Genomic DNA, 26061 nt, shown 5'->3' with positions numbered 1-26061 from the left:
CTATTAATGGATGATCTGCTAAGAATTATTCTAAAGAAAAAATGGAAATACAGAGCCGCCTAGTACTTTTGTAATGGTTGGCTCCTTACAAAAACTTCACTAGTCGTGATGTCGAAAGAATAACAATACTTATTTTTAAACGTTTAGTTAAAAGTTTAATAAGATTTCATATCGTTTCTGAATCCGTCATTTAAATTCAAAACATACATGCACATGAACTGAAAATTAAACCAAAATGATGTACAAAGACCTTTGATATACATTTCTGTAAAATGCCTAATTTGTTTAATGAGTCAATGTAGTATGACGCTTTCACACTTGGCACTCCTCTGGATTGCTACAATAATTGGGTCCCTTGCTTCGTCCTCAGGTGTACGTGTTTTGGGTCGGCTTTCAGTATTAGTTTAATATCCTTGTAAAATCAACTATGAATAAGTTATTTTTAATCAGTTCTCGTCTCGTAAAATGCGCCCCTTTATGAATGACTCCTTAATCCATAATCACAGCACTAGATACTGGTTTTATGAGAGCCAATTCCAAACATACATGTCCATATAACATCATTTTCGTTGTCCGGAAATGGAATAAAGAAGATTCTGCAATAGGAAAAATAATCAAATTATTTTTGTAAACATTACAAAACCAAAACTGACAGTTACACAATCCAAATTTTACAATCAATGAATTACTCAAATACAGGCAACATATATCAGCTTTGACGCTTGGGTCCGTCATCGTAGGTCTTTTTAGTTGCAAGGTTTGTCTAAAATAGCTGCAAAGGGCTAAATAGCCACCTTTGCCTCCTATTGAAATTGGTGTTTTTTAACACGCCTTTTAGATTATACAGATATAATCACCTTATCTTTTAACATAATAGCTATATCTCTGCAATGTTAAAAAAGTATAAAATTAAAGAAACATAATAAGAAGTTACCTCACAAATATCTCCATGTCTATCTTTCAGTCAATATGGCGTTTTCCCGCCTATGTGGAACCTCTAAGAGCTAAGATCTAAGTTCTAAGATCTAAGTTCTAAGATCTAACATCTAAGCTCTAACTTCTAACTCAAAACGGCCTCAATGGGCTTCCGTACAATTCCATATTTTACTTGAAGTAACAATGTTCTATTAAAATGTGAAAGATTTGTTCTAAAGTGGTCGTTACTGTCTTTTTGTGCACATACTAATTTTGAATGGCTTTTGTCCTTGTGAGTGGAGGGGTTTTCGTCACTTGTCACGGCTATCCTCTGGCAGAGGCAAAAACCAGTCTGATCCTAAATTTCTGATAACCTTTCAGATATGATATCATTTAAAAATTCCAATTAATTACGGAGTGATCAAATCGCATATGTCAATAAAATGTTAGCAATTTAGTCCATACTACATATATTTTGAGTTAATATAATTTCTGTATGAGAAGGTGAATAGTTATAGATCTGCATTAATTACGGTTTTAATTTTGAATTATGACAACAAACAATCTGCATGCTTGTATTAAGCACACAAAAGAAAAAAGCATCGGTCCAAAATCATGATAATATTTAAGTAGACTGTTAAATTCGGATTAAGTCAAATTCGGATTAAGTCGTTAAATTCCAAGCATTTCGGCATCATGATTTTTCCTGTTACTCATCTAATAGAAATATTACTAAACTCATCCCATTATATCAGTTATATCTTTTGTCATGCTAAGCAGTTGTTTCTTACCACCTACCGAACAAAATTAAAAAAAATAGAGACGTGCAGTTATAAATTAATTAAAATCTTGTTTGCGTGTCAAGGCATACGAAAGTAAATGCATAATACCACATTCGAAAATCGAAACTCTAAAATTAAAATCTGCCTTGCCTGATTTAGGTCAAACTATTAAGATTAAATTTATCAGCAACAGTTTTTCATGGATTCCTCAGGCGTACACCCAGTTTGCACCCGACATCAATCTTGTTCGGGACTTTCCATTTTTTGTCTATTAGACATTGACGTTCTGCTGTGCAAGGGAGGAAACTTGTAAAAGTGTGGTGGTCTTAAGACAATCTTAAGTTATTACGCTTAGAAAGAAAATCATTCACTTTATTGCTTATTTTGGGAATCGTAACAACTCGGCTTTCTCGGCAACTTCATGGGGGTCGAACGTATAAAGGTTCGTTACTTTTTAAGCGAGGTGAAATGGTACGATACGGAATAATGGCGGAGGAAAGTGACAAATAACGTGGGTAAGAACCAGTTTGTTTCAAATATTTGTTGTATGTTGTAATTTTTGTACGGGTGACGTAGTGCACGTGAAGCAGAATACATTATAGTGTATGATAGTTAAAGTAAAAGAATACATTTCATAGTAAGGAGAAATATATTGAAAAATGTGTTTCTTCAAATGCCATCGGCAACCTGACATACAAATTTAAAAAAAAACAACTACACATGCATGAAACATATATTTGATAAGTTATAGAACCAACATGTTTACAATTAACAGCAAAACAAAAATTAAAAAAAGAATGGCTATTTCGCATATACCTACAATGTTTCCGTATTTCTTACTGTACGCATGAAAATTTGTGCGTCAAACTAACTGTACGCAAAAAAAACAAAAAAACAACTGATATCAGTTGACTGTGCAGTAGCAATTTCTAATATGGTGATAATGAACAATTAACTACATGTATATCACGCTTATATATTTATGGTAAATGGATAAATTAAAGGAAGGACAGTTCCGATTACGGAAGAAGTCTTCCGTGCCCTGGTACAATGTAATATGAAATTACCTCTTTATATGACTATCTGAATCGACATGTGCTCCTTAAATACGAAACATGTACAGTGTCAGACATATTTTCTGGATCAGCTGTGCTGGTCCTTTTGTAGCCCAACATAACACGGCTTTTTATTATGTACGACGGTCGCCTTTCGTAAAGACAGACATCTATGTAATATCAGTATATAAACCAATCTGTCAGGCTTCTAGTCGAACTACTATTAGAAATCTAGCTATGTTGCGAGAAAGCACAATTCATGCTTCAGCTAATTATTTATAAGCATTGATATAAACATTAACAGGATACACTTATTGCATTTAATTTTTTCTTGAAATTGTATTTACCTTACTAATCTACTGTAATTGTGGGATAAGGGCTCTCTAAAGATAGAGATACTGTATGCAGCCCCATCCCCCACTACACATGTCATACGTACATATATGATGGATGTAAGTCCCTGAAATCGGTTTGTCGTTGGCAGACAAAACATTGAGCCTAAGACATGCACAGAAAATAAGACACATTGTGCTAAAACAGATCTTTTACCAGCAATTCATTAAAACATTTCCTGAATTTGCTTGTTTACATAAAGAATTCTTTATTTTGATGAAAAAAGGAAACACACCCTTTGTACGTTAACAAAGGCAATCAGTCGGGCATACTTCCTGATCGGGAAACAAGGGGATTTCCCCTCAAGGTTTCCCGATCAGGCAACAAACGTCAAAATCTTTCCCGATCGGGAAGTTTTTTAGGCCTTTTTTATGTAGTTTAAGAAAAATGGCCGGTGCATAACAATTTTCAATCCACTTCAATATGAATATTACATTTTAGTTCAGAAAAGATACAACTAAAATCCTACCGAGTCATTTTCTTTTTAAATGTTTACAATTTAAATAATCTGAAAGTGAACTTAAGTAAAGTTTTTAGATTTTACCAAAAACTAGCCACTTCCCGTTTTGGGAACATTGCTTCCTGATCAGGCATCTAGCAAAATATTCATCATTAAAAGTTTAAGATACATTGCTTCCCGATCTGGAAGTACTTTATATTTGTTGTAGTACCTGGCCTTGATGATTAGAAATTGCCAAGCCTGGTCAGTTTTTAAAGACATGTGGCACATAATTCAATCACGACGAGTAGAATATATCTGGCGAAACTTATGTTCTTGTTAGGCGTAATAATACCTATCAAAACATTAGCTATACTTGACGGACAGTACAAAAATCATTATTACAATACAAAAGTTTCATACTGTTAAGATTGTAAAGCACATGTTGAACAACATTGCATAGAGTGTAATTTCTCAAAACAATTACCATGCAGCTCAAATAATTCAAATGTTGACTAGAGCTCACATATATATTTTTTTTGGCTATAGCTCAAGACGTGTTTGCATACTTCATGTGTTTGTAGTGACTGTGTCATATTTCTGAAACTAAAGTGTATAAAGCAATATCTGATGCAAAAATTATTGTTAAAATTTTTAAAAAGTATACTTCCAAAATGATTGTATGAAATAAATATGGTAATTTATTGCCTTAAACGCGAATGGCGCAAGCACAAAATCATTGCTAATCGGATAAAACCCTACTTAATATAGCAAAACAGTATTGTGTTCCTGTTTACTTACAAGATTCATTTGTATTTAATAACAGTGATATTCTATGTTACATTACTTTTTCAGGAGTCAACCATATAATAATGGAACCAGCATAATTTGCTGTTAATAAATATTTAAATATTTCGTAAGATATAGAACATACCCTTTAAGCCACTTTAATTTTAAAAAATGAATAAAATATAAGATAAAATAAATAAATAAAACAAGAAATGTCATTATGACATATATGCCCCCCCCCCTTTCTAGCTGAAATTGAATGAAATCTATCATTATTAAGTTAAACAAAATGGAGAGTAGCTGGAATAAATTATATACTATCATGTAAATGTAACTAGGAGCATCTACTTTGAACATTCAAGGTTATTGTAACCTTGTCATCTGACCTAGTGACCTCAAAATCAAGAGGGGCCATCTACTAGTTATGAACAATTAAAATGTGAAACACAAAAACTTGATAACGGGTAGTTTTGAAGATAATGAGTAGAAACCATTCTGACATTTAACGTCCTTGTGACCTTTGACCTAAAGACCTAAAAATCGACAGGGGTCATCTACTAATTATAATCAATCAATAAGTGGAATATAAAAGGTTTAGTGATAAATAGTTCTCAAATAATGGTTAATAGTTTTCAAAATAATGAACGCAAACCATTCTGACATTTAAGGACCCTGATACCTTTAAACTGGTGACCCCAAAATCAATAAGGGTCATTTACCACATTTGACTTATCAACACATGAAATAGGAAAACTTTGTGAAAAATACTTTTCAAGATATTGTGCGGATACTATTTTGACATTCAAGTCACTGTGACCTTGACCTTTGACCTAGTGACTCCAAAATCAAAAAGGGTCATCTTCTAGTTATGACCAATCAATATGTGAAATATAAAGACTTTCTAATAAATAGTTTTCAAGATAATGAGCGGAAACCATTCCGAAATTTAAAACACCTGCAACTTTGACCTTTAAGCTAGTTACCCCAAAATCAATATAGGTTATCTAATAGTTATGACCAATCAATATATGAAATATGAAGCCTTTTTGATAAATAGCTTTTAAGATAATCAGCAGAAACAATGTGGTCTAACGACGAATAAACAAACATACTTAAGGTCCCTGTGACCTTGACCATTGACCTAAAGACCCAAAAATCGATAGGGTCATCTACTACTTACGACCAATCAATATGTGAAATATAATGACTTAGTGATAGATAGTTTTAAAGATAATGAGCTTAAACCATTCCGACATTTAAGGCCCCTGTGACCTTGACCTTTGAACTAGTGACCACAAAATCATAGGTGTCATCTACTACATATGACTAATTAATTTGGAAATATAAAGACTTTGTGAGAAATAGTTATCAAGATAATGAGCGGAAACCATTCTGACATTTAGGGTCCCTGTGACCTTGACCTTTGACAAAGTGACCCTGAAATCAATAGGTTTCATCTACTATAGTTATGACCAATTAGTATGTAAAATATGAAGACTCTGTGATAAATAGTTTTTAAGATAATAACTGAGGTCTACCGATGGACTGACCGACCAACATTAACATAACATAACATATTTTGTTTTCAACATAAAATTGTATACATACAATTTATAGTCATACAGATATTGTGTGGACATTAGCAAATCAATATACCCGCTCTTCTTCGAAGTGGGGCATAATAAAAATAACTAGGGTCGGGAACGAATAAGAACTAACATTGATGTTCGAATATTCCATTTTCCATATTTGAATATATTTAAATATTCATTTTTACAAAATTTGAGAAGACACCGCTCTTGAATGATGCTATCATTTGTATCTGAACTGCTAGACACTTCAGACTTCAAAACATTTACACACACACCATGACTCACATGTTGATTTGTTGCACAGATAACTTTATTTGTTGGTGTTGTCCCAAGCAATAATTCCAGAATAGAACGCGCTAACTTAAAGAAGAAAACTTCACAAACGGGAAACATTTAATGGTGAATATTATGAAACAGTGTTTCCAAAACGGGAAGCCGCTACTTCTTAGTAAAATCGTAAAACTTCACTCAAATTCACTTTCAGATAATTTTAGTTTTAGGCATTTCAAAAGAAAATGACTCGGTAGGATTTTAGATGTATCTTTTCTGCACTTAAATGTGATGTTCATATTGAAGTGGGTTGAAAACTATTATGCACCGGCCATTTTTCCTGAACTACGTAAAAATAGGCCAAAAAACTTCCCGATCGGGAAGGATTTTGACGTTTACTGCCTGATCGGGAAGCCTTGAAGGGGAATCCCCTTGTTTCCCGATCAGGAAGTATACCCGACTGGCAATATATGTATCTTCAACCTTGTAACACATTCTTTCTAACAGCTTAAAGATTCTTGACATAAAGTTGACATAATTATGGGAGTACTTACAAGTAAAAACACCGACAATTTTAATCAGGATCCTAAGTAAAAAGGAAAAGGTTATATAAAGTATGTATTGTACAGTAGTGGTAAGTATTTATTAGCATTGCCTTTGTGTACCAAAACCTATCGGTTCTCATTTAAGGCAGACCGGGGATCGTCGAAAACCGGAGACCGTCAAATGCGCAAAATTAATTTAATGGTTTAATGCCTAAATGTACTTCGCTTCACAGAGATCAAGAAAAATGTTAAAAATGTTGCCAGTTCAGTTCTTAAAAAACGCAATTTCATCAGGATTGAATAATCGACAGTATGTCATGCCAAAATGCTTAAAGGTACATTTTTTTGGTTGAAAGTGAGAATTAAAACTAGAAATATAATTCAATTTTAGAGCTAGAGTAACGGTAATATAACGATTCGCCCCCATAACGACTCGCCCCATTTTACTGACTATTTAGTCAAAATATATTGACGTGCCAAAGCTTGATTCTGAGATATTTTCGTTCTGGGGCAGAATCTCGCTTTAACCGAGATATTGCCCAGACACGAAAATAGCACAATATCTCGTCGCGCAGTACAATTAGTTGGACTACTGACTATTCGACCCCGGTACAAGTCAACCCGGCCTCAAGTCAACCCGGCCCTAAGTCAACCCGGCCCCAAAATTGGTCAACCTGGCCCCAAAATTGGTCAATCCGGCCCCACGGTATTTTTATTTGGTCAACCCGGCCCCAAAATTGGTCAGTGCGGCCCCAAAATTGGTCATTCCGGCCCCAAAATATATTTTTTTCAAAGAAAACTTTTTAAGTCATTTTGTTGTATGATGGAATAAAAATGATTTATTATTAATTGAAGATTATTAACTATAGAACAATAGTAACAAAAAGTGTCGGTAAATTAAATTGCGCCGATTAAGTCTTTTATACGCAATATTGATGAATTATTATATAACATCAACAATTATATGTACATCAACATTAATTCAGATGTGATAATCAAAACAGTTTAAAGCAATCAATTAACAAAAAAGGTATAGCTGTGAAAACAAATTCTTTTAATAAGTTGGTAGTATCTTTCATGTCTTTATTCGATGTAAATTAAAGATGGTTTCGTGAGTGTTAATGCGATAATTAGGAAGAAATGCATAGAATTTCGAGTTAAAAGGTTTGTATAAACATAGTTTCCAACAATATTTTTTCAATGAATTTGAATGTTTTTATTGAATACGTTCATTATTATAATTAATATTTGTTTCGTTTTTTATTAACTTATTTTCAAAGAATATTTACTGTGGAAAAAAGTATTGGAATATTACTAAGTGTTTGGAAAATTGATAGTGTTTTGTGTTTAATCACTTTATGTCATAAATAAAAAAGTATGCAATTGAATGTATGAAAATTATTATTTTTTTATATTATTTTGTGTGATTCTTATAAATGGTTACAAACTTTTTTACAGGCTAAAGAGGTTGCCGCAATCCATGTCATGAAATCTGCTGCTTCTATCGTCTCATTGAACTTTTGTTTTTGTTGTTAATTTTTATCTTATTTCTTGATAAGTGTTTACATTTTAAAGCAAAATAAATAATAAAAAAAAATGGGGCCGGGTTGACCAGAAATAAAATTGTTTTGGGGCCGGGTTGACCAATTTGGGGCCGGGCTGACTTGGGGACGGGTTGACTTGGGGCCGGGTTGACTGTAATTCATTCGACCCAGTTAATTGACGATTCGCGCAGCTTTATATATAAAGTTTGATTGAAAAATATTCTTGGTGTGTATTTTGCATTCATTTGTAATATATTTATAGATAACATATAAAAGCGTCATTCAATCTGGGAAAAGCATAAACCCTTTTAAGTCTTGTGAAACTGTCATGGCCTCTTAAAATAAAGGACCTAAGGCTATTAATCCAAAACCTCTTTAAATACCTTTGGAATTTTACTGTTAAGTTTAAGTAATGAATCTCATAGCAATTTTTTCATATATTTTCGCTCTAGGCATTGTCACAGGCACGAGTATCGGACCTGGGAAGAAAAAATATTACCAGACTGTTAAAAAAAAACCTGTGTTCATCTTAAAAGTGTCAAAAAACCAAAAAAATGTAAATAATGACCCCCTTTAAAAATATACTATAAGTTAAGAGAAGGCCGGAAACTCAAGATTCAAGCCTACGAGCAAGGGATTCATTTCCCGGGCCGTTGTGAAAACAATTGGCCAGACAATTAAAAAACACTTTTATCACTAATTCACGTTTATATTAAGCTTCAAAATGAGACCAACCCCAAGTCTTTAGCCCTTCCCGTTCTTGAAATATCTATCAGGAAACGAGCGAATTCCTGCTAAAAATCCTTGGTAGACAGAATTGCGGCACAACAATTCGGTACGTAAACATAGACTAATACATGTATGCCAGCTGACTACGGGTCAAAATTACTTGAATTTACTAAATAATATTACTAAATACATTAAGTTGGACCACTCACAACCGTCAGTAGCATCTGATACACACAAGATTCCAGTTTCAAACATTTATACGGTCTTTCAATCGCTTTCTACGCCATTAGGCATCCTTGTGTGAAACGTTGCGGTTTTCGTTGCTATTGGCCAATCAGAAGACTCGTTACAAAATATCGAACAGCTGATTGACAATGGCGTAGAAAGTAATCTAACGACAGTGGAAAGGTTCGAAATTCGAATTGTGCATGTATCAGATGCTTCTGACGGTTGTGAGTGGTCCAACTTAATGTATTTAGTAATATTATTTAGTAAATTCAAGTAATTTTGACCCGTAGTCAGCTGACATACATGTATTAGTCTATGTTTACGTACCGAATTGTTGTGCGCAATTCTGTCTACCAAGGATTTTTAGCACGAATTCGCTCGTTTCCTGATAGATATTTCATGAACGGGAAGGGCTAGAGACTTTGGGTTGGTCTCATTTTGAAGTTTAATATAAACGTCAATTAGTGATAAAATTTTTTTTTAATTGTCTGGCCAATTGTTTCACAACGGCCCGGGAAATGAATCCCTTGCTCGTAGGCTCGAATCTGGAGTTTCCGGCCTTCTCTTAACTTATAGTATATTTTTAAAGGGGGTCATTATTTACATTTTTTTCTGTTTTTTTTTGACACTCTTAAGATGAACACAAGTTATTTTATCAATCTGGTCATATTTTTTCTTCCCAGGTCCGATACTCGTGCCTGTGGGCATTGTTTTCATTTGGCAGCAGCAGACATGTCTAATATGAAATTAGGCAAAGCCTATGAACGGGAAAGTCTGTAAAAAAAGTTTTTTCGTTTTAAAGGTGTCATTCTGTATTATATGCACGACTTCCGTTTTTCACTCGGAATACTCGACGATTATCATTTATCTGAGAAGTTGCGATTGTCCATTATCAGAATATCCCGCCTATTATCGAATTACATTGAAAATGGCGCCACCCAACTAGAACTGACACTGAAAATTTCATTGATAGGTATAGAATTCTATGTATTCTGTAATTGTTTTTTATTTGATTTTCTTTTAAATATACTCATGTAGTCTATAGCTGGGCAAGCCAAACCCTGGGCCCACTTCACGGACCCAGCCTTTGACTTCCTGTTTAAGAAACTAAGCTTTTACATTAGTTGATTATATCATAGGAATTAGGATCTTTTAGTGATAAATAAACAGCTTATTAGTGAAAGGTTGAGATTACTTTAGGTGTGACAATATGTACTTATACAATATTACTCATAGAGGTATTGTGCTATTTTGTGTATGGGCAATATCTCCCCCCAAAATTTTTTTCTCAGAATCTAGCTTTTGCACATCAAAAATATTTTGACTATAACAGACTAATCACATATGTTTATCTTGTACTTTTATTATGCTCCCCAAAGAGTAGGTGTGCAGTGCACAAGAACCCTAACTCTGCCTTGCCTCTATCCAGCTAGCTTACGGTACGTTGGTGGTTCTACTCAGGTGCCCGTTTGTGCCTGAAATATTGCACGGAAGGGCACCTGAGGTCTTCCTCCACCAGTAAAGCTTGAACATCGCGATATGACCTATACTGTGTCAATGTAGAGGTAAAATCCAAAACAAACAAAAACAAACAAACTGCTTTGCCTAATTTTTGAATTATTGCCCTTTGTTTTTAGCTCACCTGTCACAAAGTGACAGGGTGAGCTTTTGTGATCGCTTTTTGTCCGGCGTCCGTCCGTCCGGCGTCCGTCCGTAAACTTTTACTTTAAATGACATCTCCTCATAAACCACTAAGCCAATTTCATCCAAACTTCACAGGAATGTTCCTTTGGTGGTCACCTTTAAAAATTGTTCAAAGAATTTAATTCCATGCAGAACTCTGGTTGCCATGGCAACCGAAAGAAAAAACTTTAAATATCTTCTTTTAAAAAACCATAAGAGCTAGAGCTTAGATATTAGGCATGAAACATCTTCTAGTGAGTGTCTACCAAGTTTGTTCAAATAAAAGCCCTGGGGTCAAAATTGGCCCCGCCCTGGGGGGTCATTGATTTTCCCTTTATGCATATAGTAAAAACTTAAAAAATCTTCTTTTAAAGAACTCAAAGAGCTATGGCTAAGATATTGAGCATCAAACATGTTCTAATAGGTGTCTACCAAGTTTGTTCAAATAAAAGCCCTGGGGTCAAAATTGGCCCCGCCCCAGGGGGTCATTGATTTTCCCTATATGCATATAGTAAAAACTTAAAAAATCTTCTTTTAAAGAACCCAAAGAGCTAGAGCTAAGATATTTAGGATGAAACATGTTCTAATTAATGTCTACCAAGTTTGTTCAAATAAAAGCCCTGGGGTCAAAATTGGCCCCGCCCCGGGGGGTCATTGATTTTCCCTATATGCATTTAGTAAAAACTTAAAAAATCTTCTTTTAAAGAACTCAAAGAGCTATGGCTAAGATATTTAGCACCAAACATGTTCTAATAGGTGTCTTCCAAGTTCAAATAAAAGCCCTGGGGTCAATATTGGCACCACCCCGGGGGTCATTGATTTTCCTTATAGGTGTATAGCAAAAACTTAAAAAATCTTCTTTGAAAAAACCCAAATAGCTAGAGTTAAGATATTAAGCATGAAACATCTTTTAGTGAGTGTCTACAAAGTTTGTTCAAATAAAAGACCTGGGGTCAAAATTGGCCCCGCCCCGGGTGTCATTGATTTTCCTCATATGTGTATAGCAAAAACTTAAAATCTTCTTTGAAAAAACCCAAATAGCTAGAGTTTAGATATTAAGCATGAAACATCTTCTAGTAAGTGTCTACAAAGTTTGTTCAAATAAAAGCCCTGGGGTATAGTAAAAACTTAAAAAAAATCTTCTTTTAAAAAGCCCAATGAGCTAGAGCTTAGATGTTTGGCATGAAACATCTTCTTATGGGTGTCTACAAAGTTTGTGCAAATAAAAGCCCTTGGGTTAAAATTGGCCCTGCAACGTTGGGGGGGGGGGCTATATACAGGTGAGCGACCTCAGGGCCATCATGGCCCTCTTGTTATTTATTTTTACACTTTGAACTTTCAGGGACATAACTCTAAAACTTTAAGAGGTATCAACATGATACTTTGTAGGTAGATAGATCTCATTGAGTAGGTTTGCAGTGCACAAGAACTGTTACTCTACCTTGCCTAATACTTCAATTATTGCCCAGTGATTTTTTTACAAACTCATCAGTGTGGGTTCTAGGACTTGCTGGGCTATAAGTCTATGAGTCCCAAAATTCAGCCGACTAATCCAAGTTACAAGGCTTAAGTCAAAAGCATTCTTTTACTTGGGGACCATACACTGCTTTTCATGGAATGGCGCTACTGTTTCACCAGTTTCATGTTAAATGTTGAATTCTGCTTAAGCCGGTGCTAGGGGGTGTGGACGGTAACTTGCACTTTCCAGTACAGTCCATGAACAGGCTCAATCAAACCGAGCCTGCAACATTTTCAATTTTGTTGTGTTGGACTCTCTTTAGGGATTCTGTTTTTCTCTATTTTAATATTGCTTTCGTGATATAAAAGGTATATTAACAATGGAATAAAGAAAAAATAAATTTGATTTCTACATTAATTACAATGCTTCTGATACTGAAATTTAAAACTGTCAAATGAATTTAGTAAGTTTATTTCCATTAATTTAGTTTGAGATTAATCAAAACTTCTTTTTCCTTAATATTTTTATGCTTATCTATAGTAAAGCACATTATTAAATTTATTTCTTATCTGTAGAAGATTTGCAGACCTAGAATATGATTGACATACTTTGAACACAATTTGGTATTTATTACCAAATTCCTGTCAGACAGGACTCCCTACTCAGAAAAAGTAATGCATCCAAAAGATGCACATTATTTGAAACTTTGCATCCACAGCAAATTCAATGAGTCCTGGACTCGGGATGCAGAGGTAAAAAAATCACTGATTGCCCTTTGTTTATTTTTACACTTTGAACTTTGTCTGGGACATAACTCTAAAACTATAAGAGTTATTAACATGAAACTTTGCAGATAGATAGATCTAATTGAGTAGGTTTGCAGTGCACAAAAACCATAACTCTGCCATGCCTAATTTTTGAATTATTGCCCCTTTGTTTATTTTTACTTTTTGAACTTATGTCTGGGACATAACTCTAAAAGTGTAAGAGATATCAACATGAAACTTTGTAGGTAAATGGATCTCATTGAGTAGAAGTGCATTGTTAAAGAACCATGATTCTGACTAACCTAATTTTGGAGTTATTGCCTATAGTTCATTTTGACACTTTGAACTTTGTCCGGCACATTACTCTAAAATTATAAGAGATATCAACATGAAACTTTGTAGGTAGATAGGTCTCATTGGGTAGAAGTGCAGTGCTAAAGAACCATAACCCTGCCTTGCCTTATTTTGAAGTTATTGCCCTTTGTTTTATTTTTACTTTTTTACTTTTGCCCCGGGACATAACTCTTAAACTTAGTGATATCAACATGAAACTTTGTAGGTAGATAGATCTCATTGGCTAGAACTGCAGTTCTAAAGAACCTAAACACAGACTCGTCTAATTTTGGAGTTATTGGCCTTTGTTTTTTTTTACACTTTGAATATTACCTGGGACATAACTCTGAAACTATAAGAGATATCATCACGAAACTTTATGGATATATAGATTTCATTGAATAGAAGTGCAGTGCAAAAAATCATAATTCTGCCTTGCTTAATTTTGGAGTTTTTGCCCTTTGTTAATTTTTTTTAACTTTCCTGTGTCCAAAACATTCTCAGGGAACGTCACAGGGTTCAATCGGTTCTTGTATTATGTTGTTTGCTAAAATTTATTATACACCCACAAAAATTGGGGGGTGGGGGGGGTATATAGAAGTCAGGTTGTCGGTTGGTCAGTCCACATCATGGTTTCAAGGTGATAACTAGAGTTTGGAATGAAGTATTTTAATTAAACTTGGTAAATCTCAACCTTATGTGGAGACCCTGGTTAGTATTGCATTTGGACCCCCCTTTCCCCCCTTAGAGGTTAAGGTCATTGTTACAAAAAATAGAAAAATGGTTTATGGACAAGAACTAGAGTTAGGAATGAGATTTTGTAATCAAACTTGGTGTATAGCAAACTTATATGATATGTTTGGTATTGCATTTGGACCCCCTGGGATCAAGGTAAAGGGCACTGTTATTGAAAATAGAATAGAAAAATGTTTTTCAAACAATAACTGGAGTTAGGAATTAGATTTTGTACTAAAACTTTGTGTATAGCAAGCTTATATGAAGACCCTGGTTGGTACTGCATTTGGACCCTCTGTAGTCAAGGTAAAGGTCGCCTTAACTAAAAATAGAAAAATGGTTTCCAGACAATATCAGACCCTGGTTGGTACTGCATTTGGATCCCTTGGGGGTCAAGGGAAAGATCACTGTTACTAAAAATAGAAAAATGGTTTCTGGACAATAACTAGAGTTAGGAATAAGATTTTGTAATCAAACTTGGTGTATAGCAAGCTTATATGAAGACCCTTGTAGGGATTGCAATTTATTTAAGTTTAAACTCTTTGTACACAGTTGATACTCTATTTACTCTATGTTGAGTTCAAATTTTTCTTCAGACCATTTATTTTTCAAAAAGCCAGAGTTGCTAATGGGGGTATTAATCACCTTCAGAAGTTATTTATAAAGTAACTGAAAGCCTTTATGTAGGCTTTGCATTGGATACCACCAAATGGAAAATAAAATCTTTTATAGCAAATACAAAGAATATACATGTATGTCTCACCAAAACTTTTTTGAAAGAAAATAATGAATAACATGGTGCCATGATGAAAATAGAAGTGAGGGGAAAAATCACTGTGCTGGGGCAAATCATTATCAGTTCTAAAATTGATAACCCAACAGTCATTTTCAATTTCTGTTCTTAAAGAGTACATATTGTATTTGGAATATCCTGAAACAAACTTTTAATGTTATCATTTCTCAATGTTGATAATTTAAAGGACATTTTAAATGATTGTTTTGAAGTAGGCGAATCATCACTTATATGGGGTGAGTCGTCACTAAAGTGAGCTGAGTCACCAGTGTGACAAATTGTTGTCAATTTGCTATGATTCAAGAACATTTCAGACAAGATTTCTAGATTTTGGGACCATGATGGGGACAGTTCACTCCAGAACTTAGTATTTTTTAGTGGACCATTAAGTACAGTGGTTTTTTTTTATAATTATCATTTCAAAACCAGCTTTTTAAATTTTCTTTCCAGCTTCTGTTATGGGTGTTTTTTGTTAAAAATTATCCAGTAAAATATTTATAATAGTATGAATTTCTTTACTGGCATGCAAGTAGTTCCCGTATAAATATCAGAGTTACTTAAAATACTCCCTCACCAAAAAATTGATTGTTACACATTAAGACAATATCGGCTTGTTACACAAATCATAGAAATCCCTGTAATTAAGTTTTTCAGTTGATTTATCATTTTGCATTTCAACAGAAAGTCACTAGTGCAAAAAACGCAAAATTCTTACCCTGATATCTGAACTTGCTGTCCTGTGAATGCCAATATCTTTCATACTTAGTAGGTACATACCTTGACTGATCTTCAAACTTTAGGTTTGGGTCATTGGGATGATGGTTACTGGTGCTTATAAAATATTTAACGCTTTTGCTTATACATTTACAGATTAATGTCTTTCATAGTTTATAGGAACAAACATTGTTGGTCATCTACCCTTAGATAGAGTAAAGGGTCTCTGGTCTAGTCTAGTGCTGAAAATAGATTTACACACTTTTCTTATACATGAACTTTAGTTTATTTATTGACTGATGTCTCATATTTAGTAAGTACATAACTAAAGAAATCGCAGTAATTGCAATTATATTATTTGTTTTGTTTTTCAGAGATGTTACTGTGCACCAACCTCAGCAACAAATGAAGTAGTAGAAAAACCCAAACCAACGGAAAGTGAGAGTGACGAAGCTGTTGTGGAAGTGATTTCACAAAAACGTAGCAAACATATCATATTAAAATTTTTTAATAATTGTGACCATGTGACACTGAATAAACTGCTTTCTTATAAAGTGACTTTTTTCAAGAACTATATTTTTCGTGAGTTTATGACACCAAATGCAGGTAACAGATTTCATGGCATTGAAGATTTTGTCGTAAAAACAGGGGTGCATGAAAAAAAATTAAATGAACTAGCAAAGATCATTTTAATGTTTGAAAAGTTTGAAAACACTAAAACTGGAATGAAATTTTTTCATCCGCCATTTTTGTGGAAAGATCTAGAGGTAGGTTATTAGTTATTATATTACTTAAGTTATATAAGCATTATAATCTCTTTATGTTTTGCCAATATTTTGATTCATTTATGTGTGTTTAAATAAAATTTTACATAGTGATGCAGAGATAAGATATGTTTATATAGTATAAGATGATAGATGATTTATACCTAAATGAAAAACTTAATTTTTTAGTAAGTGAGCTTGATGTCTTGATGTTTATATGTATGTCCTTATACAGTTTTGGTCTACCTCTTGGCATGTTAGATTTTCTGTAAGCGCTTCTTGTACCATTTGCTTCAAAATTTTAAATTAACATAGACCAAATAATCATCACCATGACATGATTTGCATACAATGTGCAGAGCGCATCAGCCAGGAATACCGCTGAAGGTCAAGAATGGTCAAATGTAAAGAAATCTACATTCTTGCCCATTGTGGCAGGGTATAACGCTGCCCTTCAGACTGTTTTATTATTATCAGTAATGAATTATTTTATTGTATTTTAGAATTTAGATAAGGTAGTGGCATTGGATGTATTTCACAAAGAGTTTGCATGGTGTGAACGTAATACAAGAGATGGTTATATTACTGATATAGGCTTCGAGAAGTTGTACTTAAAAGATTCCTATGATCATTTGACTTATCACTATCAGGTATAAAATCTTCCAAATCTTAACATCTGGCCCCGTGTTCACAAAGATTTAAGGATCAAGATCAGGATCAAATTTAAAAACTAAAATATTCTCCATTGTTTATAATTAAAGATTAAATATTTAATGTTAACTTAAAATAGGATGTTTATGAAATTTTAGAATAAATTTATTGTTATTTTTGCAAGATACAAGCATTTTACAGTTGATCCAAATATTGATCTTGATCCTAAAATTGTTCCTTATTTTGATCTGATTATTTTTTGTTATGCCCCCCTTCGAAGAAGATGGGTATATTGTTTTGCTAATGTCGGTCCGTCGGTCTGTCTGTCGGTAGATCACATGGTTTCCACTGATTATCTTAAAAACTATTTATCACTAAGTCTTCATATTTCACATAGTGATTGGTCATAACTAGTTGATGACCCCTATTGATTTTGGGGTCACTAGGTAAAAGGTCAAGGTCACAGGGGCCTTAAATGTCAGAATGGTTTCCGCTGATTATCTTGGAAACTATGTATCACAAAGTCATCATATTTCACATAGTGATTGGCCATAACTAGTAGATGACCCCTATTGGTTTTTTGGGTCACTGTGTCAAAGGTTAAGGTCACAGGGGCATTGAATGGTAGTATGAATTCAACTTATTATCTTGGTTACTATGTATCACAAAGTCATCATATTTCACATATTGATTTGTCATAACTAGTAGATGACCCCTAATGAATTTGGGGTCACCAGGTCAAAGGTCAAGGTCACAGGGGCCATAAATATTAGAATGTTTTCCGCTCACTATCTTGCTTACTTTTTATCACAAAGTCTTCATATTTCACATATTGATTAGTGATAACTAGTAGATGACCCTATTGATTTTGGGGTCAAAGGTCAAGGTCACAGTGTACTTGAATGGAAGTATGATTTCAGGTCATTATCTTGTAAGCATATTATCACAAAGTCTTCATATTTCACATAGTGATTGGTCATTACCAGTAGCAAACTCCTCACAGTGATTACCTCCCTTGGCAGAATTGTAATCACTGCCTTCAAAGACGTCACATGATGATGAAAGTCACATGACGTAACGTCGAAATTCAAATGTAAATATCGACCGTTACAAAGAAAATCTAACGTTATTTTTCTCTTTCTGTTTTATTTTTAACTTTTAGTGCCTACGTTCGATATAGTTTATCAAAAAATTATCGAAAGTATACAAAATAACGAAAAATAAATTCAAAAGCTAAAAAATATAAAATATCAAAATATCGTCTCGGTAGAAAATAATCTCATAATTTTTAAAATTATTTCTAAATACTCATATTATTTATTTATTTATTCATAAACATTGTTAAATAAATGAGAGAAAACTTTTCTGATAGATAAAAGCAGTAGATAAAACAATTTTTGAAAAAATATAGTATATCAGAAATTCTGATATATCGGGACCTTGGTGGCAGAGATCTACGCCGAAGAATTAAGGGGAGATCACTGTGTGGAGATTGAACCAGTAGATGACCCGTACTGCTTTTGGGGTCACTAGTTCAAAGGTCACAGGGACCTTAAATGTCAGAATTATTTACACTTATTATCTTGAAAACTATTTATCACAAAGTCTTCATATTTCACATACTGATTGGTCATAACTAGTATTTAGTGACCCCCTATTGATTTTGGGGTCACTAGGTCAAAGGTCAATTTCACAGGGTCCTTGAAATTTAGTATGGTTTCCACTGATTATCTTGAAAGCCATTTATCACAAAGTCTTCATATTTCTAATATTTATTTGTCATAACTATTCGATGACCCCTATTGATTTTGGGTCACTAGTTCAAAGGTCAAGGTCACAGGGGCCTTGAATGTCAGAATGGTTTCCGCTCATTATCTTGAAAACTATTTATTACAAAGTCTTCATTATTTTTCTTTTTTTCCATAACTGAACACTTTTATGTACCCATTAATGGCAAGTTTCTATAACAAAATAACTAATAATGTGAGTCAAGGGCTAGAAAGGGGGCATATATGTCGTTCGACATTTCTTGTTTTTCTTTGATTTTATCCCAAATAAGGTTGAGTTTTTTTTTGCAAATCAGCATTTTTTTTCATTTTGAATATGTACAATTTGATTCTAGCAAAATACGATAAGTTTTAGTTTTATAAAAAAGTTTAAGTTTTATAAAACAATGAAAATAAAATCATTTGATCCTGATCCTTATCTTTTCTTTGTGAACATGGGGGAGAAGCTTTTGTGATTGAAGATGTCATTCATGAATCATTATCCACAATTTCTTGAACAATATCTGAGCTCTTAAACAAGAAGGAAGATACATGTATTGACCAAACTTCTTATGCATGATTTTAAGCTGGTTTTCTGATTTGTGTAACATTTCGAATCTGAACTGGAAAATATATATTAAAAATGAAAATTTAAAAACCTTCTTAAGAAAATACAATGCCCAGAGCTTAGGTATTTGGCATACATGAAGCATTGTCATTTACAAAAGTTACATAAATCATGCCCAGGAAGTGTCATAAGTAGGCCCACTCTTAGAGTCACATGTAAGTCTTCTAGAGTGAAAATTTCACATGCAAGAGCTTGAATATTTGGCATGTACAGTTTCCTTGTGGACTTGATTTTAAAGCAGTTTAACTAAAGGACGTTCTGACTGCTAGAGAATATAAATGAGAAAGATAAGGTGCTAAAAATTGCAATGAAACATAAAAAAAATGAGTAAAAAAGAACAACAATTGATAGCTAACTTCAACATATAATACTTGAAGTTACTTTTGTATTCAACATCAAATAATTTGTAGTTCTTTGTTATAAGTATGTAAGTAATTATAAAACATGATGAAAAGTCTTCATTATTACATAGAAATTCATCAAAAAAGTTCTTCACTTGCCACATTTACTTCTGAATTAAAATTTAAAGAAAGTTTATAGTTCATTCTATGCTGTTTGTGTTTTCAGATACGAAAGTTTCTGGAGAGGATTCCGGAATCTCAAGTTTATTTACTTCGTACAAGCTCTGCTCGTAACAAGGTTGTATCCAGGCAGGGCAGTAGATATGCAGTCCATCAAGCAGTTGTAGAAAGTCTTGTCATAACAATGCTCAATGAAAGGCATCAACCAATTAGCTTATTAGATTCTGTACATCGTCCTGACACTAAAAATGAGTCTGCTGAACAGAAAAACGACAAAACAGGAGAGATAGAGAATCGTGTTTATTTATTTGAACCAGTAGCTTTGAAAGATTTTTACGATGTTACTTTCCAAAAAGAATTATTGGCTGTCTCTGATTTGTTTAAAGACTGGTATTACCAGAAGCATCCAAATATACAAAATTGGGGTTTAAACACTCCAAAAAGGAAAGACTTGTTCATGAATCAAGGTGGAGGACAAGTATCTGTTTGTGCCTTAGTAACAGATGTTTTCTGTAGAACTTTGAAGAAAAGAGATAGGTCATTTCCTCGTGCATATACAAGTAAAACATTAGAAAAATACCTAGAAGATTGAACGATAAACAAACATACCAGTATGTACATTGTACAGGTATAGCTGCATTTATTAACAATAAATTCATTAGTGTACTTATAGTGTAATGCAGGTGCATGACTCCAATATGTTAAATGAAAAAAAAAATGTAGTAATGATTTTTAGCTCGACTAAACGAAGTATATGGAGAGCTGTCCTACTTGCCCCGGCGTCGGCGTCCGCGTCCAGATTTTAGATTAAAGTTTTGGTGCAGTAAAATATTTTTCACTATAACTTTGTCATTTCTTAAGATATCAACTTCAAACTTCCAATATATGTTCCTTATCATCAACCACATTTTATGTGACAAGGTTCATAACTCTAGCACCAATATTTTCAGATTTATCTCCCCTTGAACTTAGAATTTTCCTTAAAAAATACTATTTTTTACTGTTACTTCTTTATTTCTTAAGGGATCACCTCATACTTTTAATATATGTACCTTATCATCATCCCCATCTTATGTTTTAAGGTTCATAACTCTAGCACCAATATTTTCAGATTTATCTCCCCTTGAACTTAGAATTTTCCTCAAAAAATACTATTTCTTACTGTTTCTTCTTAATTTCTTAAGGGATCAACCTCATACTTCAAATATATTTACGTTATCATCATCCCCATCTTATGTGACAAGGTTCATAACTCTAGCACCAATATTTTCAGATTTATCTCCCTTTGAACTTAGAATTTTCCATAAAAAATATTATTTTTTACTGTTACTTATTTATTTCTAAAGGGATCAACTTCATACTTCAAATATATTTACGTTATCATCATCCACATCTTATGTGACAAGGTTCATAACTCTAGCACCAATATTGCAAGAATTATCTCCCCATAAACTTAGATTTTTTTAACTAGAAAAATGTTATTTTTTATAATGATTTTTTTATTTTTCAAGGTATCTACATCAAACTTCAAATACTTATTCCTTATCATCAATTACATTTAATGTGACAATGTTCATAACTCTTGAAGCAATATTTACAGATTTATCTCTCTTTGAACTTAGGATTTTCTTTAAGAAATATAATAACTTCTTTACTTTTTAAGGTATCTACTTCAAACTTCAAATATATATTTCTAATCATTACACAAATGTTGTGCGACAAGGTCCATAACTCTAGCATGACTATTTCTAGAATTATTCCCCTTGATCTTGGAATTAATGTTAACAAATGAGCCGTGTCATGACAAAACCAACATAATGCGTTTGCGACCAGAATGGATCCAGACCAGCCTGCGCATCCACGCAGTCTGATCAGGATCCATGCTGTTCGCTATCAGTTCCTCTACTTGTAATAGAGTTGGTTAGCGAACAGCATGGATCCTGATCAGACTGCGCGGAAGCGCAGGCTGGTCTGGATCCATGCTGGTTGCAAACCCATTATGTTGGTTTTGTCGTGACACGGCTCAAATGTTATTTTTTTACTATAATTTAATACATAATTATACATAATTATGCCCCCATTTCGAAGAAAAGGGGGTATATTGCTTTGCACTTTTCGGTCCGTCGGTCCGTAGACCAAATGGTTTCCGAGTGATAACTAAAGAACCCTTAGGCCTAGGAACTTCAAACTTGGTATGGTGATTGGTCATGACCAGTAGATGACCCCTATTGATTTTGGGGTCAAGGGGTCAAAGGTCAAGGTCACATTGACCTTGAAAGCAAAAACGGTTTCCGATCAATAACTAAAGAACCTTAGGGCTAGGAACTTCAAACTTGGTATGGTGATTGGTCATGACCAGTAGATGACCCCTATTGATTTTGGGGTCAAGGGGTCAAAGGTCAAGGTCACATTGACCTTGAAAGCAAAAACGGTTTCCGATCAATAACTAAAGAACCTTAAGGCCTAGGAACTTCAAACTTGGTATGGTGATTGGTCATGATCAGTAGATGACCCCTATTGATTTTTGGGGTCAAGGGGTCAAAGGTCAAGGTCACATTGACCTTGTAAGCAAAAACGGTTTCCGATCAATAACTAAAGAACCTTAAGGCCTAGGAACTTCAAACTTGGTATGGTGATTGGTCATGATCCGTAGATGACCCCTATTGATTTTGGGGTCAAGGGGTCAAAGGTCAAGGTCACATTGACCTTGTAAGCAAAAACGGTTTCCGATCAATAACTAAAGAACCTTAAGGCCTAGGAACTTCAAACTTGGTATGGTGATTGGTCATGATCAGTAGATGACCCCTATTGATTTTGGGGTCAAGGGGTCAAAGGTCAAGGTCACATTGACCTTGAAAGCAAAAATGGTTTCCGATCAATAACTAAAGAACCTTAAGGCTTAGGAATTTCAAACTTGGTATGGTGATTGGTCATGATCAGTAGATGACCCCTATTGATTTTGGGATCAAGGGGTCAAAGGTCAAGGTCACATTGACCTTTTAGGTAAAAACGGTTTCCAATCAATAACTAAAGAACCTTAAGGCCTAGGAACTTCAAACTTGGTATGGTGATTGGTTATGACCAATCAGATGACCCCTATTGATTTTGGGGTTAAGGGGTCAAAGGTCAAGGTCACATTGACCTCTTAGGTAAAAACGGTTTCCGATCAATAACTAAAGAACCCTTAGGCCTGGGAACTTCAAACTTGGTATGGTGATTGGTCATGACCAGCAGATGACCCCTATTGATTTTGGGGTTAAGGGGTTAAAGGGCAAGGTCACATTGACCTTGTAGGTAAAAATGCTTTCCGATCAATAACTTAAGAACCCTTATGCCTAGGAACTTCAAACTTGGTATGGTGACTGGTCATGACCAGCAGATGACCTATTGATTTTGGGGTCAAGGGGTCAAAGGTCAAGGTCACATTGACCTTGTAGGTAAAAACGGTTTCCGATCAATTAACTAAAAACGCTTAGGCCTAGGAACTTCAACCTTTGTGTGATGATTGGTCATGACCAGCAGATGACCCCTATTGAGTTTTAGGTGAAGGGGTCAAAGGTCAAGGTCACATTGACCTTTTAAGTAAAAACGGTTTCTGATCAATAACTCAAGAACACTTAGGCCTAGGAACTTCAAACTTGGTATGGTGATTTGTCATGACCAGCAGATTACTCCTATTGATTTTGGGATTAAGGGGTCAAAGGTCAAGGTCACAATGACCTTGTAAGTAAAAACGGTTTCTGATCAATAACTAAAGAACGCTTCGGCCTAGGAACTTCAAACTTGGCATGGTGATTGGTCATGACCAGCAGATGACCCCTATTGATTTTGGGGTCAAAGGTCAAGGTCACATTGACCTTGTATGTTAAAACGGTTTCCGATCAATAATAAGAGAACCCTTAGGCCTAGGAACTTCAACCTAGGCATGGTGATTGGTCATGACCAGCAGATGACCCCTATTGATTTTTGGGTCAAGGGGTCAAAGGTCAAGGTCACATTGACCTTGTAGGTAAAAACGGTTTCTGATCAATTTACTAAAAACGCCTAGGCCTAGGATCTTCAAACTTTGTATGATGATTGGTCGTGACCAGCAGATGACCCCTATTGAGTTTTGGGTCAAGAGGTCAAAGGTCAAGGTCATGACCAGTAGATACTTTATAACCCTTATTAATTGTTTGATCACTGGGTCAGAAGTCATGCATAATAACCTTATCACATGACTAATTGGCTGCTGATAGGGGGCATACATGTTTTACAAACATATCTTGTTGATTTAATCTTTCATAGTTTTTTCCTCCTTACTGCGTCCAGTATTTTATTAGTCCAGCTTCGCTGTCTCCTGTGACGGCTCTTGTTGTAGTACATGCTTATTGAATTTTTTAAACAAATGGAATATGTGTTCGAAAATACATCAAAAATGATGAACTGTGTGAAATGTTTTTAGCTCACCTGGGCACAAAGTGCTCAGAGGTGAGCTTATTTGATGGCAATCAATCTTTTGTTCATTGGCATTATTCACTATTTCTTCAAAACTTAAAGGTGGATTTTGACCAACATCACAGGAACGATCATTAGGTGGCACTCTTAAAAGTGATATGAACAGTTCCTGTCTGATGTATAAGTAGATCACAAGAATTTAAGATAGACTTACCGCTTCTGTGGTCGAGGGGTTAGAGTCGATGACTTCTAATCCAGTTACCTTTCTGGCATGGGTTCGATTCCCTGGAGATGCTTTGGTAGTTTAGCGCGGAGGAAGGTAGTCTAGTACTGGTGTAACTCTCCAGGAACGATGGTTAGGAAACTACCCACCTATATGACAGAAATACTGTTGGGAAAAGGCGTTAAATGAAACAAACAAACAAACAAAGATAGACTTTAAAGGGATACTTATGCAAATGAATGACAAAAATATCAAGTTGATCTTATTTCCTCAATTCATGCTTAAATGACATTTTTAAAAGTTCTGGCATGAATTTCTGTATAAATACTATATATTTTGGGCTTCAAGCGTAATTATATCTTTATATGTTGAACGAAATTAAGAAGCTGCCAGAGATCATTGGATTAGTAATCCAGGGATCACTGAATGGATTGTTCAAGGGAGGCAAAATTTCTCTGTGACAATTTGTCTCTGGCAATACTAGTCATAATTCTCTCACCACTGATTAAGAAGTCATGTGGTATTAGAGGTTGGTCACTTGTGGAAAAATTGGTAATTACTGGTTAGTTACCTAGAACAACAAGTTTGGTTAATTGACCACCAAGATATGACCCAAACAAATATGTTATAAACTATCATAATACCAGAAATAAAACTAACCCTAAGGTCAAAATTGGCCACTCTGGAGGGACTTTGAAATTTTGATTTAATAGAGTTACATAGATATAATCTGAAGAATAGAAGAAAATTATATTCATAAAGGAAGCATCCGTCAGTTAACTTTTACTTTAACGACATCCCTCTCATAAACCGCTGAGCCAATTCATCCAAACTTTACAGCAATGTTCCTTTGGTAATCAACTTTAAAAATTGTTCAAAGAATTTAATTCCAAGCAGAACTCTGGTTGCCATGGCAACCGAAAAAAACAAAATAAAAATCTCTTTTAAAAAATCGTAAGAGCTAGAGCTTAAGTAGAGCTTAAATATTTGTCATGAAACATCATCTAGTCAGTGTCTACAAAGTTTGTTGAAATAAATGCCCTGGGGTCAAAATTGGCCCCACCCCCAGGGGTCATTGTTTTTCCTTATTTGTATATAGTAAAAACTTTAAAAATCTTCTTTTAAAATAATCCAAAGAGCTAGAGCTTAGCTATTAAGCATGAAACCATCTTCTAGTAGATGTCTACCAAGTTTTGTTCAAATAAAAGCCTGGGGTCAAAATTGGCCCTGCCCCAGGGGGTCATTGTTTTTCCCTTTATGACGTATATAGTAAAAACTTAAAAAAATCTTCTTTTAAAAAACCTTT

General features: G+C 34.3%; 1 protein-coding gene across 1 annotated transcript; it reads left to right on the top strand.

The window, feature by feature from the left end:
• The first annotated feature begins 6955 nt into the window (after positions 1-6955).
• On the top strand, positions 6956-24381 carry LOC132747840 (uncharacterized). The gene is made up of 4 exons (XM_060737367.1): positions 6956-7115; positions 16140-16532; positions 17033-17179; positions 20142-24381. Exons 1-4 carry the CDS (start codon positions 6996-6998, stop codon positions 20685-20687), a joined length of 1206 nt encoding a protein of 401 aa, XP_060593350.1. The 5' UTR covers positions 6956-6995; the 3' UTR covers positions 20688-24381.
• Positions 24382-26061: the final 1680 nt, after the last annotated feature.

The sequence above is a fragment of the Ruditapes philippinarum genome, unplaced genomic scaffold, assembly GCF_026571515.1.
Source record: "Ruditapes philippinarum isolate M1 unplaced genomic scaffold, ASM2657151v2 ctg3989_1_1_1_1, whole genome shotgun sequence".
NCBI lineage: Eukaryota > Metazoa > Mollusca > Bivalvia > Venerida > Veneridae > Ruditapes > Ruditapes philippinarum.
Note: the sequence above shows the minus strand (reverse complement) of the source record. Positions and strands in the feature narration are given on the sequence as shown.

Excerpts from the sequence above, each read along its gene's own strand:
- LOC132747840 (XM_060737367.1), top strand. The coding sequence starts at position 6,996 with ATGTACTTCGCTTCACAGAGATCAAGAAAAATGTTAAAAATGTTGCCA. Across the intron at positions 7,116-16,139 it reads TCATGCCAAAATGCTTAAAG|AGATGTTACTGTGCACCAAC; the intron begins GTACATTTTTTT and ends TTTGTTTTTCAG. Across the intron at positions 17,180-20,141 it reads ATTTGACTTATCACTATCAG|ATACGAAAGTTTCTGGAGAG; the intron begins GTATAAAATCTT and ends TTGTGTTTTCAG.